Source organism: Xyrauchen texanus, chromosome 17, assembly GCF_025860055.1.
Source record: "Xyrauchen texanus isolate HMW12.3.18 chromosome 17, RBS_HiC_50CHRs, whole genome shotgun sequence".
In the NCBI taxonomy this organism is placed as follows: Eukaryota; Metazoa; Chordata; class Actinopteri; order Cypriniformes; family Catostomidae; genus Xyrauchen; species Xyrauchen texanus.
In genome coordinates, this window is record NC_068292.1 from 41,595,095 (window position 1) to 41,615,409 (window position 20,315).

The 20,315-nt window shown below is 39.5% G+C and overlaps 1 protein-coding gene across 1 annotated transcript in view; it reads right to left on the reverse strand.

Moving 5' to 3' along the window:
* Window positions 1–20,315, reverse strand: part of LOC127657846 (raftlin-like) — a 112,246-nt gene that overhangs the window by 79,443 nt on the left and 12,488 nt on the right. The window contains exon 2 of the mRNA XM_052146788.1: window positions 11,800–11,971. Coding sequence (XP_052002748.1) covers window positions 11,800–11,944 — 145 coding nt within the window. The 5' untranslated portion in view covers window positions 11,945–11,971. The remainder of the gene's footprint in view (window positions 1–11,799; window positions 11,972–20,315) is intronic.

Here is a 20,315-nt window from a genome sequence, read left to right on the forward strand (position 1 = left end):
TGTAGCATTTAGCCTCCTTGTTAGCATGCCTCCCTCCCATGCTGGAGACGCCGGTTCGAATCCCGCTCGGAGAGGGTCGAGCAGGTCTGGTTACAATGGTGCAGTGACCCGGATGAGAATGAGGTTTAGGGGGTTAATCCTCACTACCCTGGCCTCAAGAGGTGCACTAGCGACTGATGCTAGAGGCTGTAGTCTTTAGCGTGCCCGCCTTCCACGCCGGAGGTGCCTGTTCGAATCCCCCTCGCAGTGGATTGTGATGGATTGATGAGATGTTACTGATGCTTCTCTTCTGTGCAACACGGTATAGTAAATGCAATTTATCTGACAAATACAAAGTGACATAAGACCTGTTTACATCAAGTCCAACACTGCAAAACAGCTCAAATTGCAAGCGTTAACCAACCCATTCTGCTGAGTTACTGAACATCGGCAGCCAGTCTACCTTTTCGTGTTGCATAGCTGATAGCCTGTTGCATGACCACCCACAGAAACCAGGAAGTAATTGTGTTCGCGTGATGGTTAGGTTTAGGGTTTGGGTGTAGGGTTAATAAAATATGCATTTCTGTTGGCTGTATTACATAATTTAAAACTAAATATTAACTCACTTTCAGCGCCACTCTGTGGACATTTCACCCGATACAACACTTTCAAGTACAGCCAGTACTTGAAAAAAAAAAAGGTTGTTTTCTTGATTTTTTTAAATGAAACAGTATAATCTGTATTTTGGTTTTCAGTTTTGAAAACAAAAAGATGAACGCAACATATCCAGATCAAACCATTACAAAAGTAGTCTTAGATATCTCGCAAAATCTATATGTTTCCATTTCTTCAATACTTGTGTGAATGCCTGACTCTCATTACCAGCCATTGCTTTATGAAACACAAGGAAACCTTTCCCACAAATGGTGCTGTATGATTTTCTGTTTTTGTGGAGTTTTCTGGAGACCCCCTTGATCGTGATGTCTAATAATCAGCCTCAGGACCTTCAACTTTCCTCTGGAATCTGTACTTTAAACATTACAAAATGAGCATGCATACATACCGTCTGTAATTACAACCAGAACGTAATACAGCCCAATACAACAACACGCAGGGCACTTAAAATGCAATTACACATCTGCATGTCCTCCCCACATGGCTACATGTCAAGGCTCCTGTAAAGAGAGTGCATCCTAGAAATAGCCGACAACTTACAGGCCCTCGTTTTTCTTCCATAGCTTCTAATGCTTTACAATTCTGTAAAGAAAATGACGAAACTGGCCTTTCTCTCATATAATGATGCCTGTACGAATAGGTAAAGATGTTTAAAACATCTGTGAATGCATTTGAGAAATCTTTTTAGCGCTTTCTTCTCATCAATGAGACTGGATAGGTCAGTATTGACCCACTATTGAGCCAACATTTCCCTAAAGTCCTCCTGATAACAAGCACAAAGACGTTTTTGAAATATTTATGGTGAATCTATATCGTCTTTACTGTTATAAGGACTAAGGAAAAAGTACAAAATGTTTTAAACCAGCGGTTCTCCAGAGAAGAATGAAAGTCTTACGGGTTTGGAACAACATGAGGGTGAGCAACTGGTGACAGAATAAATTTTTTTGCATGAATTGTCCCTTAAACACTAAGTGTATTTTTGGTGTAGCTACAATATAGACTTGAAATTGAGACTTAATGGACCCAACACCTCATCACAAAGAAATTAACCGGTATAACATATTATTCCCAATTGCCAATCACATCATGACAGACGTGTGAAAGGAATGGAACAACAGGTGGCAGATCGTCATGGAAACAGCTCCATGATTCCAGCATGGAGGCTGATTCCATGGAAACACTTAAAAGACCAAAAACTAACCCAAGTTAAGTGTGGAAAAATGAGAAATTTCTATATTTGGCTTTGAGAAATGCCATGAAAAGTCAGTCTGGGAAAAATCCTTGACTACAAATGTAATCAAATAGCAACATGATGAAATACCTGACAAAGATTTTCATCAAGCTCTCACAGGTGCAGGAGAAAATTGGCGAATGGTTGAATTGGCTGAATTCAGTGCCAAAAATATTCACTTGTCCACACTAGCACATCAAATGTCCAATTAGAGTCCAATCAGGCAAGTGAATGGTGTCTTATGAGTACTGAAAACACAATGAACCGGCATTACCGTTCAAACACTGAAATCATCCGTTCCAAGAACCAGCTGATGTTTGCAATGTTATTTCTATTTTCATTTGCATTGTTTCTGTGAAGTTACTCTGAAAATAAACCTTTCACAAGAATCATATCTTCACTTTTAGCTGGTATCAGCACCTTGCTTTCAAATGTATTTCAAACCATGCTGGTATACATTACTAGTAAAAGCGAGAGGAAGAAACTCAGAAGTGACACTTGTATAGGAGGCTTTGAAAGAATAAAAAGCATTTAAAGAGATAGTTCACCCAAAAATGAAAATTCTGCCATCACTTACATGTTCAGGCTCAGTCACCATTCATGTTCACTGAGGCCATAAGTCCTGAACATTCTGCCTAACATCTCCTTTTGTGCTCAATATGTGTTTGGAACAACATGAGGGTGAGTAATATTTTACATTCACCTCTTTTTTTGCACTCTTTGAAATCAAGATCAGAGAAAGAAAGATCCTTTTTGAAATCTGTGTTGTTTACCCTGCCGTTGCAAACGTGCTGATAGCATCAGCAAAATCAATGCAGACAGGTTCAAGACAACAGTGATGCTGATGCGAGACAACTGGTCTGTGAAAGTTCAATGTGCTTCTTTATCACACAGGCAAGAACAGATGCTGTGATGTAAAGCAGAGGCTAATAATGACAGGCAGGGCTGAGGGCAAACATCTCCACGCTATCACCATAAATTTAACCAGCTATATCAAGACACCATCAGACATCAGTCCGTCCATCCGACTGTCTGTCTGTCTGTCCATTCGTCTCTATCTATCTGTCTATCTGTCTCTCTGTCTGTCTGTCTGTCCATCTATCCATCTGTCTGTCTATCTGTCTGTCTGTCTGTTCATCTATGTCTGTCTATCTGTCCGTCCGTCCGTCCGTCTGTCCGTCTATCTGTCTATCTATCTGTCTATCTATCTATCTATCTATCTCTCTGTGTCTATCCATCTATCTATCTATCTATCTATCTATCTATCTATCTATCTATCTATCTATCTATCTATCTATCTATCTATCTATCTATCTATCTATCATCCATCCATCCATCCATCCGTCTGTCTGTCTGTCTATCTATCTGTGTCTGTCCATCTATCTATCTATCTATCTATCTATCTATCTATCTATCTATCTATCTATCTATCTATCTATCTATCTATCATCCATCCATCCATCCATCCATCCATCCATCCATCTATCTATCTATCTATCTATCTATCTATCTATCTATCTATCTATCTATCTATCTATCTATCATCCGTCCGATCCGATCCGTCCGATCCGATCCGTCCAGTCCGGTCTGTCTGTCTATCTATCTGTGTCTGTCCATCTATCTATCTATCTATCTATCTATCTATCTATCTATCTATCTATCTATCTATCTATCTATCTATCTTCCATCCAGTCCGATCCAGTCCGGTCCGATCCGTCCAGATCCGTCCGATCCGTCCGGTCTGTCTGTCTATCTATCTGTGTCTGTCCATCTATCTATCTATCTATCTATCTATCTATCTATCTATCTATCTATCTATCTATCTATCTATCATCCATCCATCCATCCATCCATCCATCCATCCATCCATCCATCCATCCATCCATCCATCTATCTATCTATCTATCTATCTATCTATCTATCTATCTATCTATCTATCTATCTATCTATCTATCTAACTATCTATCTATCTATCTATCTATCTGTGTCTGTCCATCTATCTATCTATCTATCTATCTATCTATCTATCTATCTATCTATCTATCTATCTATCTGTCTGTCTGTCTGTCTGTCTGTCTGTCTGTCTGTCTGTCTGTCTGTCTGTACAAGTTCAACATTGTACACATGTTATAAGCTGGTATAATTGCTTATAATGGCGGTAAAGTTGACATGCATGAAACCGGGGGAAGAGGGTAAAATAAATTACATGTGGTTTTTGCTCAAGCCACTAAATAATATTGGATTATGTACATATATCTTAAAACCAAAGGTCAGGGTTTTTTTTTTCACCACTAAATAACATTGAAAGAAGTTTTTCCATGCTACAGTCAATAGCTTGCTCTCTGGGGGCTTTCAGAAATGAAGGCATGATTTTCTATAAAGCTGCTTTGAAACAGTGTATTGTGAAAAGTGCTATACAAATATAAATGCGTTGACAAACTTATTTTTTCTCAAGAAAAACATGAAAATTGTGAGTTTTTCTCATTACAATCAAGCAAAATAAATATAGTGCTGTTTAAGTTACTTTCAGTGGTAATGGAGGCGTGACCGAGCGCTGGTTTGTGAATGGGGGCGAGGCCAGGAGGAATGAATGGGAAGGACTCGCACCTGTGTGTAATTTCCATAACAGCTGTTCTGTGTTTCAGTGAGCAGCATTGGGGAGATATAAAGGAAGACGGGAAGCCCAGAGAGGAGAGCTGAACCTAAATGCAGCATGTGTTCTGTGGAAGCTTCACTGTTTGGCTGAAAAGAGGCAGTTTTACATTGGCTGCTGAAAAGAGTTATTTTTTTTTAGTTACATCCAGAGTGTGTAAATAAACTCACGTGGTTCATTGAAGCCAACTCCTGCATCCTCCTTCCCATACCAAGGAAGTTGAAACACTTTATTAAAGAGCTCTTCTTTTTGTTTCCAATGTCAGACACTCTTGTGTCATTTATGATTTAAAAGACATTTATGCTGAATCCTTAAAAGCTGTGTGTGCAATACAGTATAAAAAATAGCCATGTTGCGTTTGTCACGCTATACTGCTAATCGCTGGAAACTTTTGTAAACTGCTATAAAAAACAGCTTAACATTTGTCATGTTACTGCAAATGATTGTAGTTAAGTAAACAGCACAGCTACTTTTAATTAGTCACTCCCTAACACTGTTAAATGTGCTTTACTTTGAGATTATACTTGATCAATTGTAATTTACATGACAGCACCCTGACACAGAAAAGACATTGAGCAGAGTAAGATAAAGTCCTTCCCTTAACAGCAACCTACAAATCTGAAAGACTTTGCAGCGAGCAGAGCTTTCACACTGACTCTGTCGACAGAGAGGAAGGAACTTTACAGAGATCTGCACTTCCTGTTGACAAGCATATGAAGAACAGGCTGATATAATACATGAACTGCAATTCAGCTTTATTGCAATAGCATAAAGGTGCAAATGTGTCGCTTTAAATGGCAAAACTGGCCTCATAGCCAAAATCTGAAAGCCATCAAAGATTTGAAGTGTGCTTTGCAATCTGAGTTCAATAATGTGGCATTTTAGAACTGTAAATGTTTAATGCACATTCAGTGCACTAAAGCTTTGCTTTAGATTTATCAAAGGAATATACAGAAAAATATACGTTAGACAGACTAAAGGAGACATAATCTTAAATCTTTTGTGACGAGGAGGAGGGTGTGGCCGGGCCGTGATGACGCAGTTTTCTAATCAGTGGGAGAGAGATAAGGAGGGGACGGGATGCCAGTTTGAGAGAGAGAGAGAGAGAGAGAGAGAGAGAGAGAGAGAGAGAGAGATGCCGAGGAGGTATGATACGGTGGTATTGGAGCGGTTTGCCAGGAAACGGAGAAGCCACTGCCATCCTCTCGGTGCACCGCTGCCCAGCTGGCCGAGGACCAGGCGACAGTGTGCCCGGGGACCGGCAAGCAACTTTTTCTCTCTCCTCTCTCTCTCTTATTCTGTCTCTCCCGCATGCTCTTTGTCTCTCCCCTCTCCTTGTCTCTCTCTTTGTTTCCAAGGAGGTGTGGAAGGCCGGCCGGAGGAAGGACGGCCGAAAGGGCAACACCTCCCCTCCAAGAAGGGAGGGGGGAGTTGGTCAGGCCGGAGGTATCCCTGGCCTGAATCTGGAGGTGGAGGAGTGTGACGAGGAGGAGGGCATGGCTGGGCCGTGATGACGCACGCCTGGCACTGAGTTGTCTAATCAGTGGAAGAAAGATAAGGAGGGGCCGGGACACCAGTTCAAGAGAGAGAAAGAGAGAGAGAGACGCACGTGTTGTGTGTGTGCATCTTTGTTTGTTTGCTGCAAAGCACTTATGTTATGTTTGATTTATGTATGTATATATATATATATACACACACATTATCTTTTATGTAAGAACATAATAATGTATATCAAAACATAAATGTAATACTGTGTCTGACTATGTGTTTAACAGTAAAAAAAAATGCTATGCCAGTAAAAGGTGCATTGTCTATCTCTTTCGACTTCAAGAAAATGGCCCATTTGATCTTTATTGCAGGGCCATCTCACTGAAAAGCTAAAGGAGTCGATGCGTCCACAATCAGACAGAATGTAATAGAGGTTCACCTGCCTTTGTGCTGAAACCCTTAACCTAACAACAGCAGAAAGCCTCATTTCACAGGCTGAGCTTTGAAATGTGGCTCTTTGGCAGGGAGCAGGGGACCGGGGACCGGGGACCAAACTAATCAACACCATGGCAGTCGTCCACACGGCGAGGATGAAATGAAGAAAGGTAATGTGGGGAAGCAAATGTCTGTGAATTCTCCCCTGAATGTGACCTCCCGCGGCACCCCTCCGACTCAATTTTCATGCCGCTTGGCTGAAGGATAAAAGCACCCATTCCTGCATCCACCTGCTCTAATCCCCGACACAAATACAGCTCTGTGAACATGTTCCGTATCCTTTAACCCCATCCGAAACTGTGCTAATCTCATAAATCAAATTACTGTCAAATATTTCACAGATGAATACAAGACGGGAAAAAAAGCATCATGACGATAATTTAACCATTTTTATTAAAACATATTGTTGATGAAGATGATGCGGTAACACTTTACAATAAGTTTGTATTCATTAACATTAGTTAAAGCTGAAGAGTGTAACTTTTTCGGTGTTAAAATACTCTCTCTTATCCCAGCTCAATATGCAGAGACAACAATACGTAATCCATACGTTAGTTAATTTTCTCGAAACCATTAAAAACTGTGTCTCTGTGGCGCTATAAACATTCCTGTTTGAGCGGTCCATCCAGCCATACACAACAAAATCGACTCGACCAATGGCGCGAGTTGGATGCGAGACTATCTGTTTGTTTGACTAATAGCAGACAGGGACGTTTTTGGGAAAGCTGACTGAGAACTAGGGCTGCAATTAATGATTATTTTGATAATCTAACGATTATTAGAACGATTATTCGACTATTCGGGTGATTATTTCAATGATTAATCATTAGCTCTTAATCGATTATTCGATCTTCTTAATAGAGCTGCATATCGCTGATTTACTTCACAATAAGATACACACATGACACATATGATCTCATGTTACATTAAATGAGCTCAAACGACTATTCGACAACGAACATTTTTGTCGTCAATTTTTATTGTTGACGTCGAAATTACACACTTCAGCTTTAACAGGATCAAGCAATGAACAATACTTTATTAGCACTTATTAATCTTGGTTAATGTTCATTTCAACATTTCTAAGATAATTTCTAATTAAAAGATGTATTCGTTAGCATTAGTTAATGTATTACGATCTAACGTTTACTAACAATGATATTTGTGTTTTTATAAATCAACATTAACGAAGATTGATTCATGCTTTAAAAAAAAAACAGTTTATTGTTACTTCATTTTACCTAATCCATTAACTATTGTTAACAAATACAACCTTATTGTAAAGTGTTACCAGTGATGAGAATAAAATCCAGCAAGTTTCAGAATGACATCGCTTACTTTTCTGATTGGCTAGATTTGTGTAACTTCTAATAGTAAGGACACACAGGTTTTTTAAGACCGCCAGGAAACAAAGCTGCATTTACAGGGTGTCGGGTTGATACATTGAGCATTTTTGAAGAACTCATCACTGGATTTGCCAGTTTTCCAGGTAAGTGCCATCCATTCTTTAAAAAAGCTTTGTTTATTGCACTTAAGGGAATAGTTCACCCAAAATGAAATCTTTGTCATCATTTAAACACTCTTATTTTCTTCCAAGCCCGTGTGACTTTCTTCAGTTGAATACAAAAGGAGAATAACCAGACTTAATCACCATTCACTTTCATTTAATCTTTTTATTATACTAAATATATTAAAATGAATAAATATGACACGACTAAATGTACGGGATGTTTTCATTAAAAGACTCAAATAAAGTACATTGTGAAGGCTAACAATGCATACAAACTGTGCTCGCCTCTCCCTTGAGCAGTTTAACGTGCCGCTCGCCGGCTCCGTACACAAACCTCTTGTATTATTGACTGACAGGTTGAATAAAGGTAATAGTTGTCGTTGCATTTTAATATTCTACCCCGCTCACTGATTATATCAGGGGTGTGCGCGTGTATCCATGTATGGTTTGCATTCCAAGGACGGTGTGCGGCCAAGAATCCAGCCTTAAGTGTGTTTTCTATTTCTCTTGCTCTTGACATTTTAAACATTTGAAATCACATTTGATGGAAATAGAGAACGTGCCGGGCATCTTAAGCTTCAGACTAGCGTGTTTCTGATGATGGGTTTTTCGCCACACAATGTATTATGAGACCCATTTGCTTGCCTCCCAGGGTGGAGGTTTTCTTTGCAAACTGGCATTGGAAAAATAAAACTTTGATGGATCTAATATCACAAGTGTCGTAGAGGATTAATTAGATATAATTCAGCTAAAACTTGGTGTCGCATCCAAGGGGGAAAAAATATTGATGAGATGTTGCTTTTTCAGACATAATGGAGTCCTCAGTGATGTTTCATTGAAGTGTGTGACAGATACAGTAGACAGACAGACAGTCAGTCAGACAGCCAGACAGACAGTCAGACAGTAAAACAGACAGACAGTCAGATAGACAGTCAGACAGACAGACAGTCAGATATACAGACAGACAGACATTCTGACAGACATTCAGACAGACAGATAGACAGTCAGTCAGTCAGACAGATAGACATTCAGACAGACTGTCAGACAGACAGACAGTCAGACAGACAGTCAGTCAGTCAGTCAGTCAGTCATTCAGATAGACAGACAGTTAGACAGTCAGTCAGACAGACAGTCAGATATACAGACAGATAGACATTCTGACAGACATTCAGACAGACAGACAGATAGACAGTCAGCCAGTCAGACAGATAGACATTCAGACAGACAGTCAGTCAGACAGATAGACAGTCAGTCAGTCAGACAGATAGACATTCAGACAGACTGTCAGACAGACAGACAGTCAGACAGACAGACATTCAGATAGACAGACAGTCAGACATACAGTCAGATAGACAGACAGACAGACAGTCAGTCAGATAGACAGACAGACAGTCAGATCAGACAGACAGACAGTCAGATAGACAGCCAGTCAGACAGACAGACATTCAGACAGACAGACAGTCAGACAGACATACAGACAGACAGTCAGACAGACAGAAAGACAGACAGATACAGAACTATGAAAGAGCAACGTCTCAGTAAAATAATTATAGTCATGGTTTGCAACGGTGCATAAACTCAATGCTACAATCTATCATTCAAAACAAAAGAAATGAATGGTACTGTTTTTTTTCTTTACCATAGATGCATACATTTGATTAAAGCGATTAACAAATGTGCAATCTAATATTTCCACTCGAGTGGTGTCAGGGAACATTAAGCTAGCTGATGCAGTCCTGCTTGAGGAAGTTTATTGTCTTCGCCATGTAGATGAGACATTTGCTGTTCATTCCACCCCCTCTTCTAAAGTGCTTCACAACAGCTTCTTTATGAATAGCAATATATTTGCAAAAATAGAGCCGAGACATTGCTGAGAAATGAGGCATAGTGGAGGAACTGTGAGATATGAATCAATACTGCTAAACACATAAAGTTCTCATGTGTGGTACCCACTTCAGTGCACATATGAGGTCCACACACCTTCTTGTAGAATTCTCGGACATATAAGACCTGTTGTATTACGGTCATAACACCTTGATAGAGCTGAAAAAAATTAACTGTTTGCCGAACAATGCTAAAGGAACAGTTTGAGAAAGGATTTCCTATTGTTTTTTGAATAAGCAGCTGTGGTCAAATGACTAAACGCAAACCACAAGTATGCGAAAGACTTTAGACTGTATAATCAAAAGAATTTAGGAATCAGATTTGTTATGGATCTTAAAAGGTACCGTTCTGAGAGTTATGGTAAAGCTTCAGAAAACTTGTGATGTAGTGTAACGGGAGCCAGCTGGTAGATAGCTGTGCAGTGTGTAGATCTCACTCTCCTGCCCTCAAGAGGTGCACTACCGACTGACACTAGGGGCTGTAGCCTGTAGCCTCCTTGTTAGAGCACCTGCCTCCCATGCCAGAGACGCCGGTTCTAGTACCGTACGGAGTGGGTAGAACAGTAGCACACAGGTTGCAGTATGCAGTACATGCCATGTTTTTTGTCAGCTGTGTGAGAATTAACATACAACACGACACTGTCTTTGCTTTGTAATGGAGGCTACATATGGTTAAACAGATGCAAAACAAAAATGATCAACATTTACATTAGTCCTTTTTACTATAAATCTCTACTTTCACTTTCTTCTTTTGTTTTTGAAGATTTGTATTCTTCATGTATTTCAGCACCTACTGGGCAGGGAAGAGATTTTATAGTAATAAAGGGCTTAAACATTGATCTGTTTCTCAAGCACACCTATCATATCACTTCTGAAGACATGGATTTAACCACTGGAGTTGTATAGGTTACTTTTATGCTGCCTTTATGTGCTTTTTGGACCTTCAAAGTTCTGGACACCATTCAATTTCCCAGCTGTTTTTTTCAGCATCTCCTGCAGGAGCGTTTTTTAAACCCTGTGTCTGGTAAGTGGAGTCAGTTCAGACTAAATTACAGTAATTGCAGAAGTTTGTTTTACTTGGGGTTAGTCCTTCAGAAGAAACACTAATCAGAATGATTGGCGAATATAAGTACAGTGCTGTAAGCGTAACAATAAGAGGACATGCAGAGATAGAGAAGATAGAGATTTGGGTTTATACACAAGCAGAGAGAGAGAGCTAGACCTCAAGCATTCATTTCAATCCCCTTTACCGCATTATTCTGACCTGTGGATTGAGATGTCAGCGAGAGTTCTGGATCACACTCCATAACAACACGCGGGAAGTCCACCCAACCTCAGCTCAGTTTGTGAGAAATAACAACACAGACAGCTATATTTAGCAAAAGCCCTCTGGAGCTTCCCCCATTAGCCACCTCACAGCCTGCAGGTCCCAGTACCTCGCTGCCACCCACTTCATAGATCGCAAAGACCTTGGCGAGGACCTGAGAACAGCCTCACAGGAACACGGCTGCCAGAAACGCAAGTACAGTCTGTCTGAGAATGTGGGCTACAGTATTACCAGGCAGCTGTGATTCTGAGAGAATTCTGTGAGCATTTGGGTTTGTCGTTTGCAAGTGTCATCACTCATCACTTTGTATTTCTGGAGCGTTTTTGAATTTCCTTTTTTAAAAGTTCCTCACAGATTTCACAAATTTCTGAATTTCCTTACCTCCAGACTTTGAGATTATCTGTAGAATTGAAAATCAATTAATTGTAGAAAAAATATACTATAGTGTATTGAAGTGCTGATGTTTTGCATGCTTATTTCTAGAAAAGAAGGTTTTAAAAGGGTTTTAAACTGTATCTGTGTCATCACAGATGAGGAGCAACAGTACAGATGTCTTACCGTCTTTCCCCACCAGGAAGTCCAAGTGCTGGTATGTGTAGGTGACCCCAATCTTGGTCTCCACCTGAAGCCTCTTAAGGGTGGAGTAGATCTTTCCTGGACTGTTGTCTTCCGTCTGACGGAACTTCCTCAACCCGCAGCCCATTTCTGTCGAACGAGTGCACACTTAAACCTAGGATGGGAGAAACATGGTCAGATTTGGGGTGGAACCTATTGGACTAGTTGATTGCATCAGGGAAATGCTATAAGTAGGTATAAGAATGCAGCACTATTATGATGCCAAAAAGCATCTTTCTCCATTGACAGCCACTCAAAAGTAGCCGTCAGTGACAGGTGGTTTAAGGGGGAGGAGCATTCTCATTTCTGAAATCTGTATACACCCCTGCTTAATAAAGTTAGTCATCAGAACTGTTAATGTAAAATATGTACAGTATATCTGCTAAAGGTTAGCTTAAAGGAATAGTCCGGGTTCAATACAAGTTGAGCTCGATTGAGGCATAATGCTGATTACCCAAAAAATTATTTAGACTCATCCTTACTTTTCTTAATAAAAAGCAGAAATCAAGGTTCCAGTGAGTCACTTACAATGGAAGTGAATGGGGGGTTTAAAAGGCAGAAATTAGAAGCTTATAATTTTATAAAAGCACTTACATTAATTCTTCTGTAAAAAAACGCATGTATTATTTGAGCTGTAACATTGTTTACATCGTCATTTTTTACAGTCGTTTTAGGGTTTGTCGACATTACATGGTCATGGCAAGGAAGTTTACACAGAAAAGGAAAGCAAGTGATTTTATCACACTAAAATCATGTTAACACAGGTATTGTTTATGTATTGTGGCTATACATAAAAAAAAATTCTCCCATTTTTTTCCCCAATTTGGGCATAGTGGTGGCGAAGTGACTCGCCTCAATCTGGGTGACGGAGGACGAATCTCAGTTGCCTCCACGTCTGAGATCGTCAATCCACACATCTTATCACGTGGCTTGTTGGGTGTGTTACCACGGAGACATAGCACATGTGGAGGCCCACGCTATTCTAGGCGGCATCCATGCACAACTCACCACGTGCCCCACCGAGAGCAAGAACCATACATTATAGCGACCACGAGGACTGTGACTCTACCCTTCCTAGCAACCGGGCCAATTTGGCTGATTAGGAGACCTGGCTGGAGTCACTCAGCACGCCCTGGATTCAAACTCACGAGTCCAGGGATGGTAGTCAATGTCAATACTTGCTGAGCTACCTAGGCCCTCCTTGTTGCTATACTTTTGAAACAGTGAGTATTTTAACTTTCAAAAATTGGCCCTTATTCACTTCCATTGTAAGTGCCTCATTGTAATCATAGTGTAAGTTTTTGCTTTTTTTAAAGAAAAAGAGGGACAAGTCAAAATTAACAATTCTTTGTTCATTCCGCTTGTCTCCAAATGTGAAGTGATCATATTAATTTGCTACTGCATCCACAGCAAAAGACCATACACTGCTTTTGGAAACAGCAAATGCTGATTTTCAGACAGAAAAAGACCCAATTAAGGGCACACTAGATTACTAGTGCTACGAAATAAATATATAAATAATTAAGAGGCATTAATGGGCTTCATCTCATCATGGGAACCCAATCTATCCACTGGCAGGCAGGGAATTAACACGTCCAGTTGTGGAGGGAAATCAAAATGCCCCCCTTCTCCAAATCTAAAGTGACAGCCCTTGACAGTCACGAGCCGATAAGAAGGCAGGAGGTAATATCCCATTGTGGCGAGCTGATTAAACATGGGGTGGGCCATTGATAAAGAACACTCTCTATTATGTACCTGTCTAATTACGGCGGCCGGGCATGCAGTGGCTGAATAATCTGAGAGGCGGCGATGGACGGGGGTTCTAGAGAATACGTGGTTAATGAGGTGAGCTGCGTGAATGAAAAGGTGAGAATCAATCACGGAAAATCAATGAGCAGATTGTTCATTAGGAGTCTGGATAAATCACAGCGTGCCAGCAACTCGAGCTGTGGAGTTTAATTAGGGCCGGGACGAGAGGCCAAGCATATTTATGAACGCTGTCATAAGAGTCATTGTGTCTTTCGACATGGACATGAATGGATGTGTTTGGATATCCATGGCTGCATTCAATCCAATCCAATCGGGAAAATGGCATCTCAGTTACAACAATCATGTCTTACGAATTGGTTTGTTCCACTTGATCGATTGAATGAAATGCACAATGTTGCGCAAAAGATGTCTTTGGAGGTACAGATTTTATTTATGTAATCAGAGACCATAATTTATCTTGACACCGAGACGCGCGTTCATTTCCGCACTTTTCCGTGCAGTATTTCAGCTCAAAAACATGCATCTTATTCACTAACCAATAGCAATCCAGTTTGGGATAGCACTGCGATATGATCATTTTAATTAAGTCGTTGGCTTCAATTATGAAACTTTTGATGTACTGTATATGAGCAAAGGAATCTCTCAACAAAATGTCCTCATGACAATCCCAAATCAATAATAATAATAATAAAAAAAATAAAAAAAAACACACACATATATATATATATATAGGGAGAATGACTATGATGTCTAAATACTTCACAAATAGTAAAATTTCTGTCTGTTCATTTTCATAATTTTTTCACATTGCATTAATAAGAATATCGTACACGTGGTACATGTAACATATTTTTTTAGCATTGCTGCAGGGTCAGAAATTAAGGGTGGATCGGTGCAAAAATGCCACTTAAAGTCAAAACATTTCCCCATAAATAGAAAATTATAAAAATATTGGGGCAAAATCTTTTTTCATAAAAATTATAAAAATTTGTAATATTCTATTCTAGGCCAATTAATGCATTTAATCTCTTGTTAATGTTAATGAACTGGTTAAATTGAGGTATTTAACCAAATAGGATACTATACAGTATATTTTACTGTTAGAAAACAATTGCATTCATTAAGGTAGAAAATGCCCCTGAGAATCAAATTCAGAGGGCAAATATTGTTCCTTAATTGTGCAGTTAATTTATGACACTGCTTTGTGGTAATGAGAATCAGGTTGTGGGGGGGTCTAACTGTCATGAAAATGTCAGAATTTCCATAAAAATAGGCCGTATTTAATATATGCAGAATATAATTTCTTATTTGTTTCTTTGGACTTGAGTAAGATATGACCAGAACATTTTCCTGACAGGTTTCGTGAGAATCACCAACCCGTTCTCATGAAAAGTCGTACGTATTTCACGAGGTGGCTAAATCGTATGATGTTGTATGATTTTGTGCGTTTGAATTTGTACGAATGGATCACGTGCAAATGCCCAGATGTGTAATGTGGAAGTAAGCGAAAGTTCAGGGTGCGAGGCCTTGAGCACATGCTTATTAATGTTTTGCCCCAACCGGAACCCCTTATCTAAACCTATCCATACCGTACATTGTGTAAGCATGATAGGACAATGTGATGTGCATGACAGTAGCAAGTAACTGATGCGTTTTAGAAGGAAATGATTGCGAGTGATGTGATTGGCTGTTGTAAAAGCCATATGAATTCATACGACAAGTCGATGCAGTTTAGCCAAATTGTATGAATCCTTACGATTTCGCCATGAGAGTGTGTTGGAATCACTCAAACTGGGAGGAATTTATGTGTAAAAAATGCATTTAAAAAAAAATCAAATGTTTAAAACTAAAAAATAAATAAATGAACACTGCTTTGTAATTATTTATGTTATTAATGTTACTTTTACTTCAATTCAAATGAAAATTTTGATTGTAACACAATACAAAAACTTGGCGACAAGAACGATCTGCAAAAAAATTGTTCAGTTTGTGTTTGTGAGGTCATTATTTTCAGTGCAAACCCCTTTTTTTCTAAGTAAATTAGGCTTATTATATACTGCTCCTTATTCACAAAAATCAGCACTATTTGCTTGGTGCATTTAAAGTGTTTTAATGAAAAGCAGGAGGTACAGATAATTTGGTTAGAGACGTTTGTGTACATTATCTTCAAGATAATGTAGAAAACAACATGCAGGGAATTGTGCTGTGCAAATTGTGTTGTTCCCTGATTTGCTAATCCCTTTAGTGAATCAGGTTCTAAAACAACGCAGACAGCATGTGCAAACAAACAATGTTATCAGCGGACACAATTAGTGAATTGTCCCCTAAATGTCCTCTTGGTTTTTTGGCTACAAAAAGAGATTTTGAGAGAGACTAAAAATGAAAGTCCTTGCCTAAACTGCAGGACAGTTCACTTTAAAATAACGTGCCTTTCCGATAGAACCTTCAACATTTTTCATTCATCAGACAAAAGAACAAAACACTGCCCTTAAAATAGCCCTCTTTGACATAACAAGTAGCACAAAGTGCCTTTCTGAGAAATCTCTTCATGTTTTCAGCTCAGACACCCTCTCTCATGAGGCAACAGGCGAAGCATGTTCTCCGTCTGTGTGAGAAACTAAGCAAATCCAAAAAGGGGGGGGGGGGTGAGCAATAGCTGATAGAGATGTGGAGGGGGGCCATGAAACGAAGCGATGAGGTATTTTTAGAGCCAAAGGAGGAAGTGGGAGATGTTTATGATTTCAGGGCGACTACTCCCTCCCTGTAGTTCTGCTTCATGCTACGAGCTTTTGGCAGCAACTGTCTCCCAAGTCAACCAGGCAACAGTTCCCCATGCACTGTGGAGAATGACAAGAGTTCACTTCCTGTAGATGGTTTTGCACACTCAGTAGTGCAAAACAAAAGAAAATCCTTTTGGCAGGAGAAGCGGGGTATCTGAGTGTTTCTTCAACTATGGGCACTTTTAAATCTGGAGACTTTTAGAAGAAAATCACACACTTAAAACGCTTTTTAATTTGTCTATTAACAATGTCCTAGTTAATATGCAACCAAGTCATTTTTGTCTGAACCAACAAATGTAATTTCACATTTTAAACTTATATATATATATATATATTTTTTTTAGGGCTGTTATGATTATGAAATATGTCTGATGATTAAGGGTGTGTTCACACTTGTAGTTCGGTTCTCTTGGTCCAGATCAAAAATGAAAATAATACATTTAGTCCTGGTCCGTTAAGCGTTCACACTGGCGTTTTTTAACACTGAACCTAACGATACAAAACCAAAGGCATCAGGGAAAAGTCACGACCTGATTGGACAGCTTTTATGACGTATATTATTTGACGGAACTTGCCGATCATCCAAAACAATGCTGGCGAAATGCTCTCGTTGGATGTATATATATATGTATATATGGTGGTATTTCTACCAGCTGAGAACCAACGAAGAGCTAACATCAAATGTGTAAAGGCGTCAAAACGATGCCAGGAATTCCTCTGTTGTACACACAAATGAAGATATTCTGCAAGGACGGCTGACGGGCGGTTCCGACGCCAGTACCGAGCTGTAATGGGAAACATTGCTCCTATGATGAGAAGAACCAGGTATGCTTGAGGTCAGTATCAGGCAAATTACTTCCTGTTTTTGGTCTGTTTAGACGTCTTTGGTCCATGTTGCGTTCATATATCAATCGAATCGCACCAGAGTTCGTTTGGAAGCGGACCGAGACCCACTATTCAGGTGGTCTCGGTCCGCTTGTTTGGTGCGCACCAACATTCGGGTGGCAGCGTCCACACTTGTTCAACTGAACCGCACTAACAGAGCAATCGCACCAGAGTTCTTTTAATCGAACCAAACCTGCCAAGTGTGAACACTCCCTAATTGTCAAACAAACTATTGTTATTAAGATTACACTGTCAGGGACATGAACAAAACAGACATAATAATAATAATTCCTTACATTTATATAGCGCTTTTTTAGGCAATCAAAGCACTTTACATAGCATAGGGATGATGATGCAACGGCAGCCATAGTGCGCCAGAACACACCATCTATTGGTGGGGAGGAGAGAGTAGAGTTATGTAGCCAATTCAGGGATGGAGATTAATACAAGGCCATGATAGATAGGGGCCAATTTGGCCAGGGTTACACCCCTACTCTTTACAAGAAGTGTCCTGGGATTTTTAATGACCACAGAGAGTCAGGACCTCGGTTTAACATCTTATCCAAAGGACAGTGCCTTTTTACAGTATAGTGTCCCCGTCACTATACTGGGGAATTAGGACCCACACAGACCGTAGGGTGAGCACCCCCTGCTGGCCACCCTAATACCACTTCCAGCAGCAACCTTGGTTTTCCCCAGGAGGTTTCCCATCCAGATACTGGCCAGGCTCAACCCTGCTTAGCTTTAGTGGGCAACAAGGCAAGAGCTGCAGGGTGATATGGCTGCCGGTAATGCAAAAATAATTTACATTTAAATATCTGCTTTGCTCTTGTCACTTACAGTGTAAGCTTAATACACCTCAAGAAGTAATTTATTCACATTTTACTTGGAGTCATATAATTAAATAAGGATATTTAGGATTTAAAGGAATATTCTGGGTTTAATATAAGTTAAGATCAATAAGCAGCATTTGTGGCATAATGTTGATTGCCAAAACATTTTTTTTTTAATTGAGGTCACAATGAGGCCTTTACAATGGAAGTGAATGGGGTCAATATTTGGAGGGTTTAAAGGCAGAAATTTTAAGTTTGTAATTTTATCAAAGCACTTGCATTAACTCCTCTGTTACAACACATGTATTAATTGAGCTGTAAAGTTGTTTACATTGTCATTTTTACAGTCGTTTTAGGGCTGTTGACAATACATCGTCATGGCAACGAAGATGACAAATTGGCTATAACTTCACACGTAAAAGTTATTATGGAATTTGATCACACTAAAATCATGTTAACGCACACATTATGTCTTGTGGCTATATTTTAATAACATTCCAAAATTGGCCGTTGTAAGTAAGAATAGGAGGGGTAAGTCAAAATCATTTTTGTGGTAATCAATATTACGCCACAAATGCTGTCGATTGAGCTTAACTTGCATTAAAGCTCAGCAAATGTAGAAAATATTGGACAGTAAAACAATGACATGAAAAATAATAATTAAAATGTTTGAATACTTAAATTATGTGTCTCGTTCATCATACACACTGTTGATTTTGGAACTCAGACAACCATTATATTATTGCATCATTATTATATTATATTATATTATATTATATTATGCAATAGTAAGGGAGTCTTTTCTGAGGGAGTCTTTTCGGTCAATTTTAGTCTATAATGGGATTTCAAAAATTGCTAAAAATTCCCTTATTTTGATAGTAAAACATGCTTGGAATTTGAAGTGCACAATAATCACAGTTATCTCAAATAATCACGGTTAATGTTGTTCAAATAATTTGAATCAGGCTTAGTTAGTTTTAATTAAAAAATCAACCCCTAGGATATAACAGTACCTATAAGTTGAGGAAACACTCATCAACGTGAGATGTGTCAGAGGGACTTTTACGGAAGAAAGTCAAAACGCTCTGGGCTAGCCCGCTGTTGAGCATTTATTTGTTCCACTACATCTTTGTGCTAAGCAAGCCCGTCTACCAGCTTCTTATATCATGTGTCAAAGGAAATGTTTGTAAAGATGACACAATTTTCACCGCAACGACCCATTGTGGGGATGCCGACAGACTACAGGTTGATGACAGAGGCAGATTTCAACATTTGCCACGGCACAGAGGGGCTAATTCAGTAACACTGTAAGTGGAAAGGACAAAACTTCAATGTCATGGTTGCAACTGCACACAAGTGTTCAGTTCAGCGTGTTTACAGATAGATTCCGATGAGCGGCACATCAAAGACCCTTAAAAAGAGTGACTGAAAAGAACAACTCTCTTTCTGCCCTGTTCTATTATGTGGCAAATAAGGTGAAGCGGCACAAGGCGCCGTTTCCTGCCTTGTGTTTTTGTCCGTTCAGCAGGGAAAATGCTCTCCTGGGGTAGGAATGAGGCTGAACCCGTTTGGACTTCCTCCTTCCTTCCTGGACATCCTGGTTACAACAAAGACCCTCACCTGAGGAAGACATTGTGAGTGACTGGTGGAGACACTTTAGGAGGAGGCCAACTTCAGTGATAATGTATTACTAAGAGCAATCATTACGGCTATAAATAGAGGCTGTGAAGATAAAGAGGTAAATATGAATAACCCTCATGTTGTCCCATACCTGAATGGTTTCCTCTCTGCTCTGGACAACAAAAAGTGATCATCTGTAGGATTTCCTAGCTGCCCTTTTCCATACAGAAGATGGTGACCAGTCGCTGTCAAGCTCCAAACAGACTAAAAAGCAATTTTAAAGTATCATAAAGTCTATTCAACTTGCATGCTGTAGGTTAAAGTCTTCTGAGGCAATACGATAGCTTTTGATAAGGAAAGGAGCAAAATTTAAGTAATTATTTGTTAAAAAAATCTCACTCGCACATTCAAGTTTGACACCTTAGGACATGGCATACAAGATTTGACATCAACAATGTCAAACAACATTACTTCTCATGTCTTGTAACCAGTGCACTTGAATGTTTTGAATTGCATACAAACACAAATGAGATTTAAAGGGATAGTTCACCCAAAAATTACAATTCTCTCA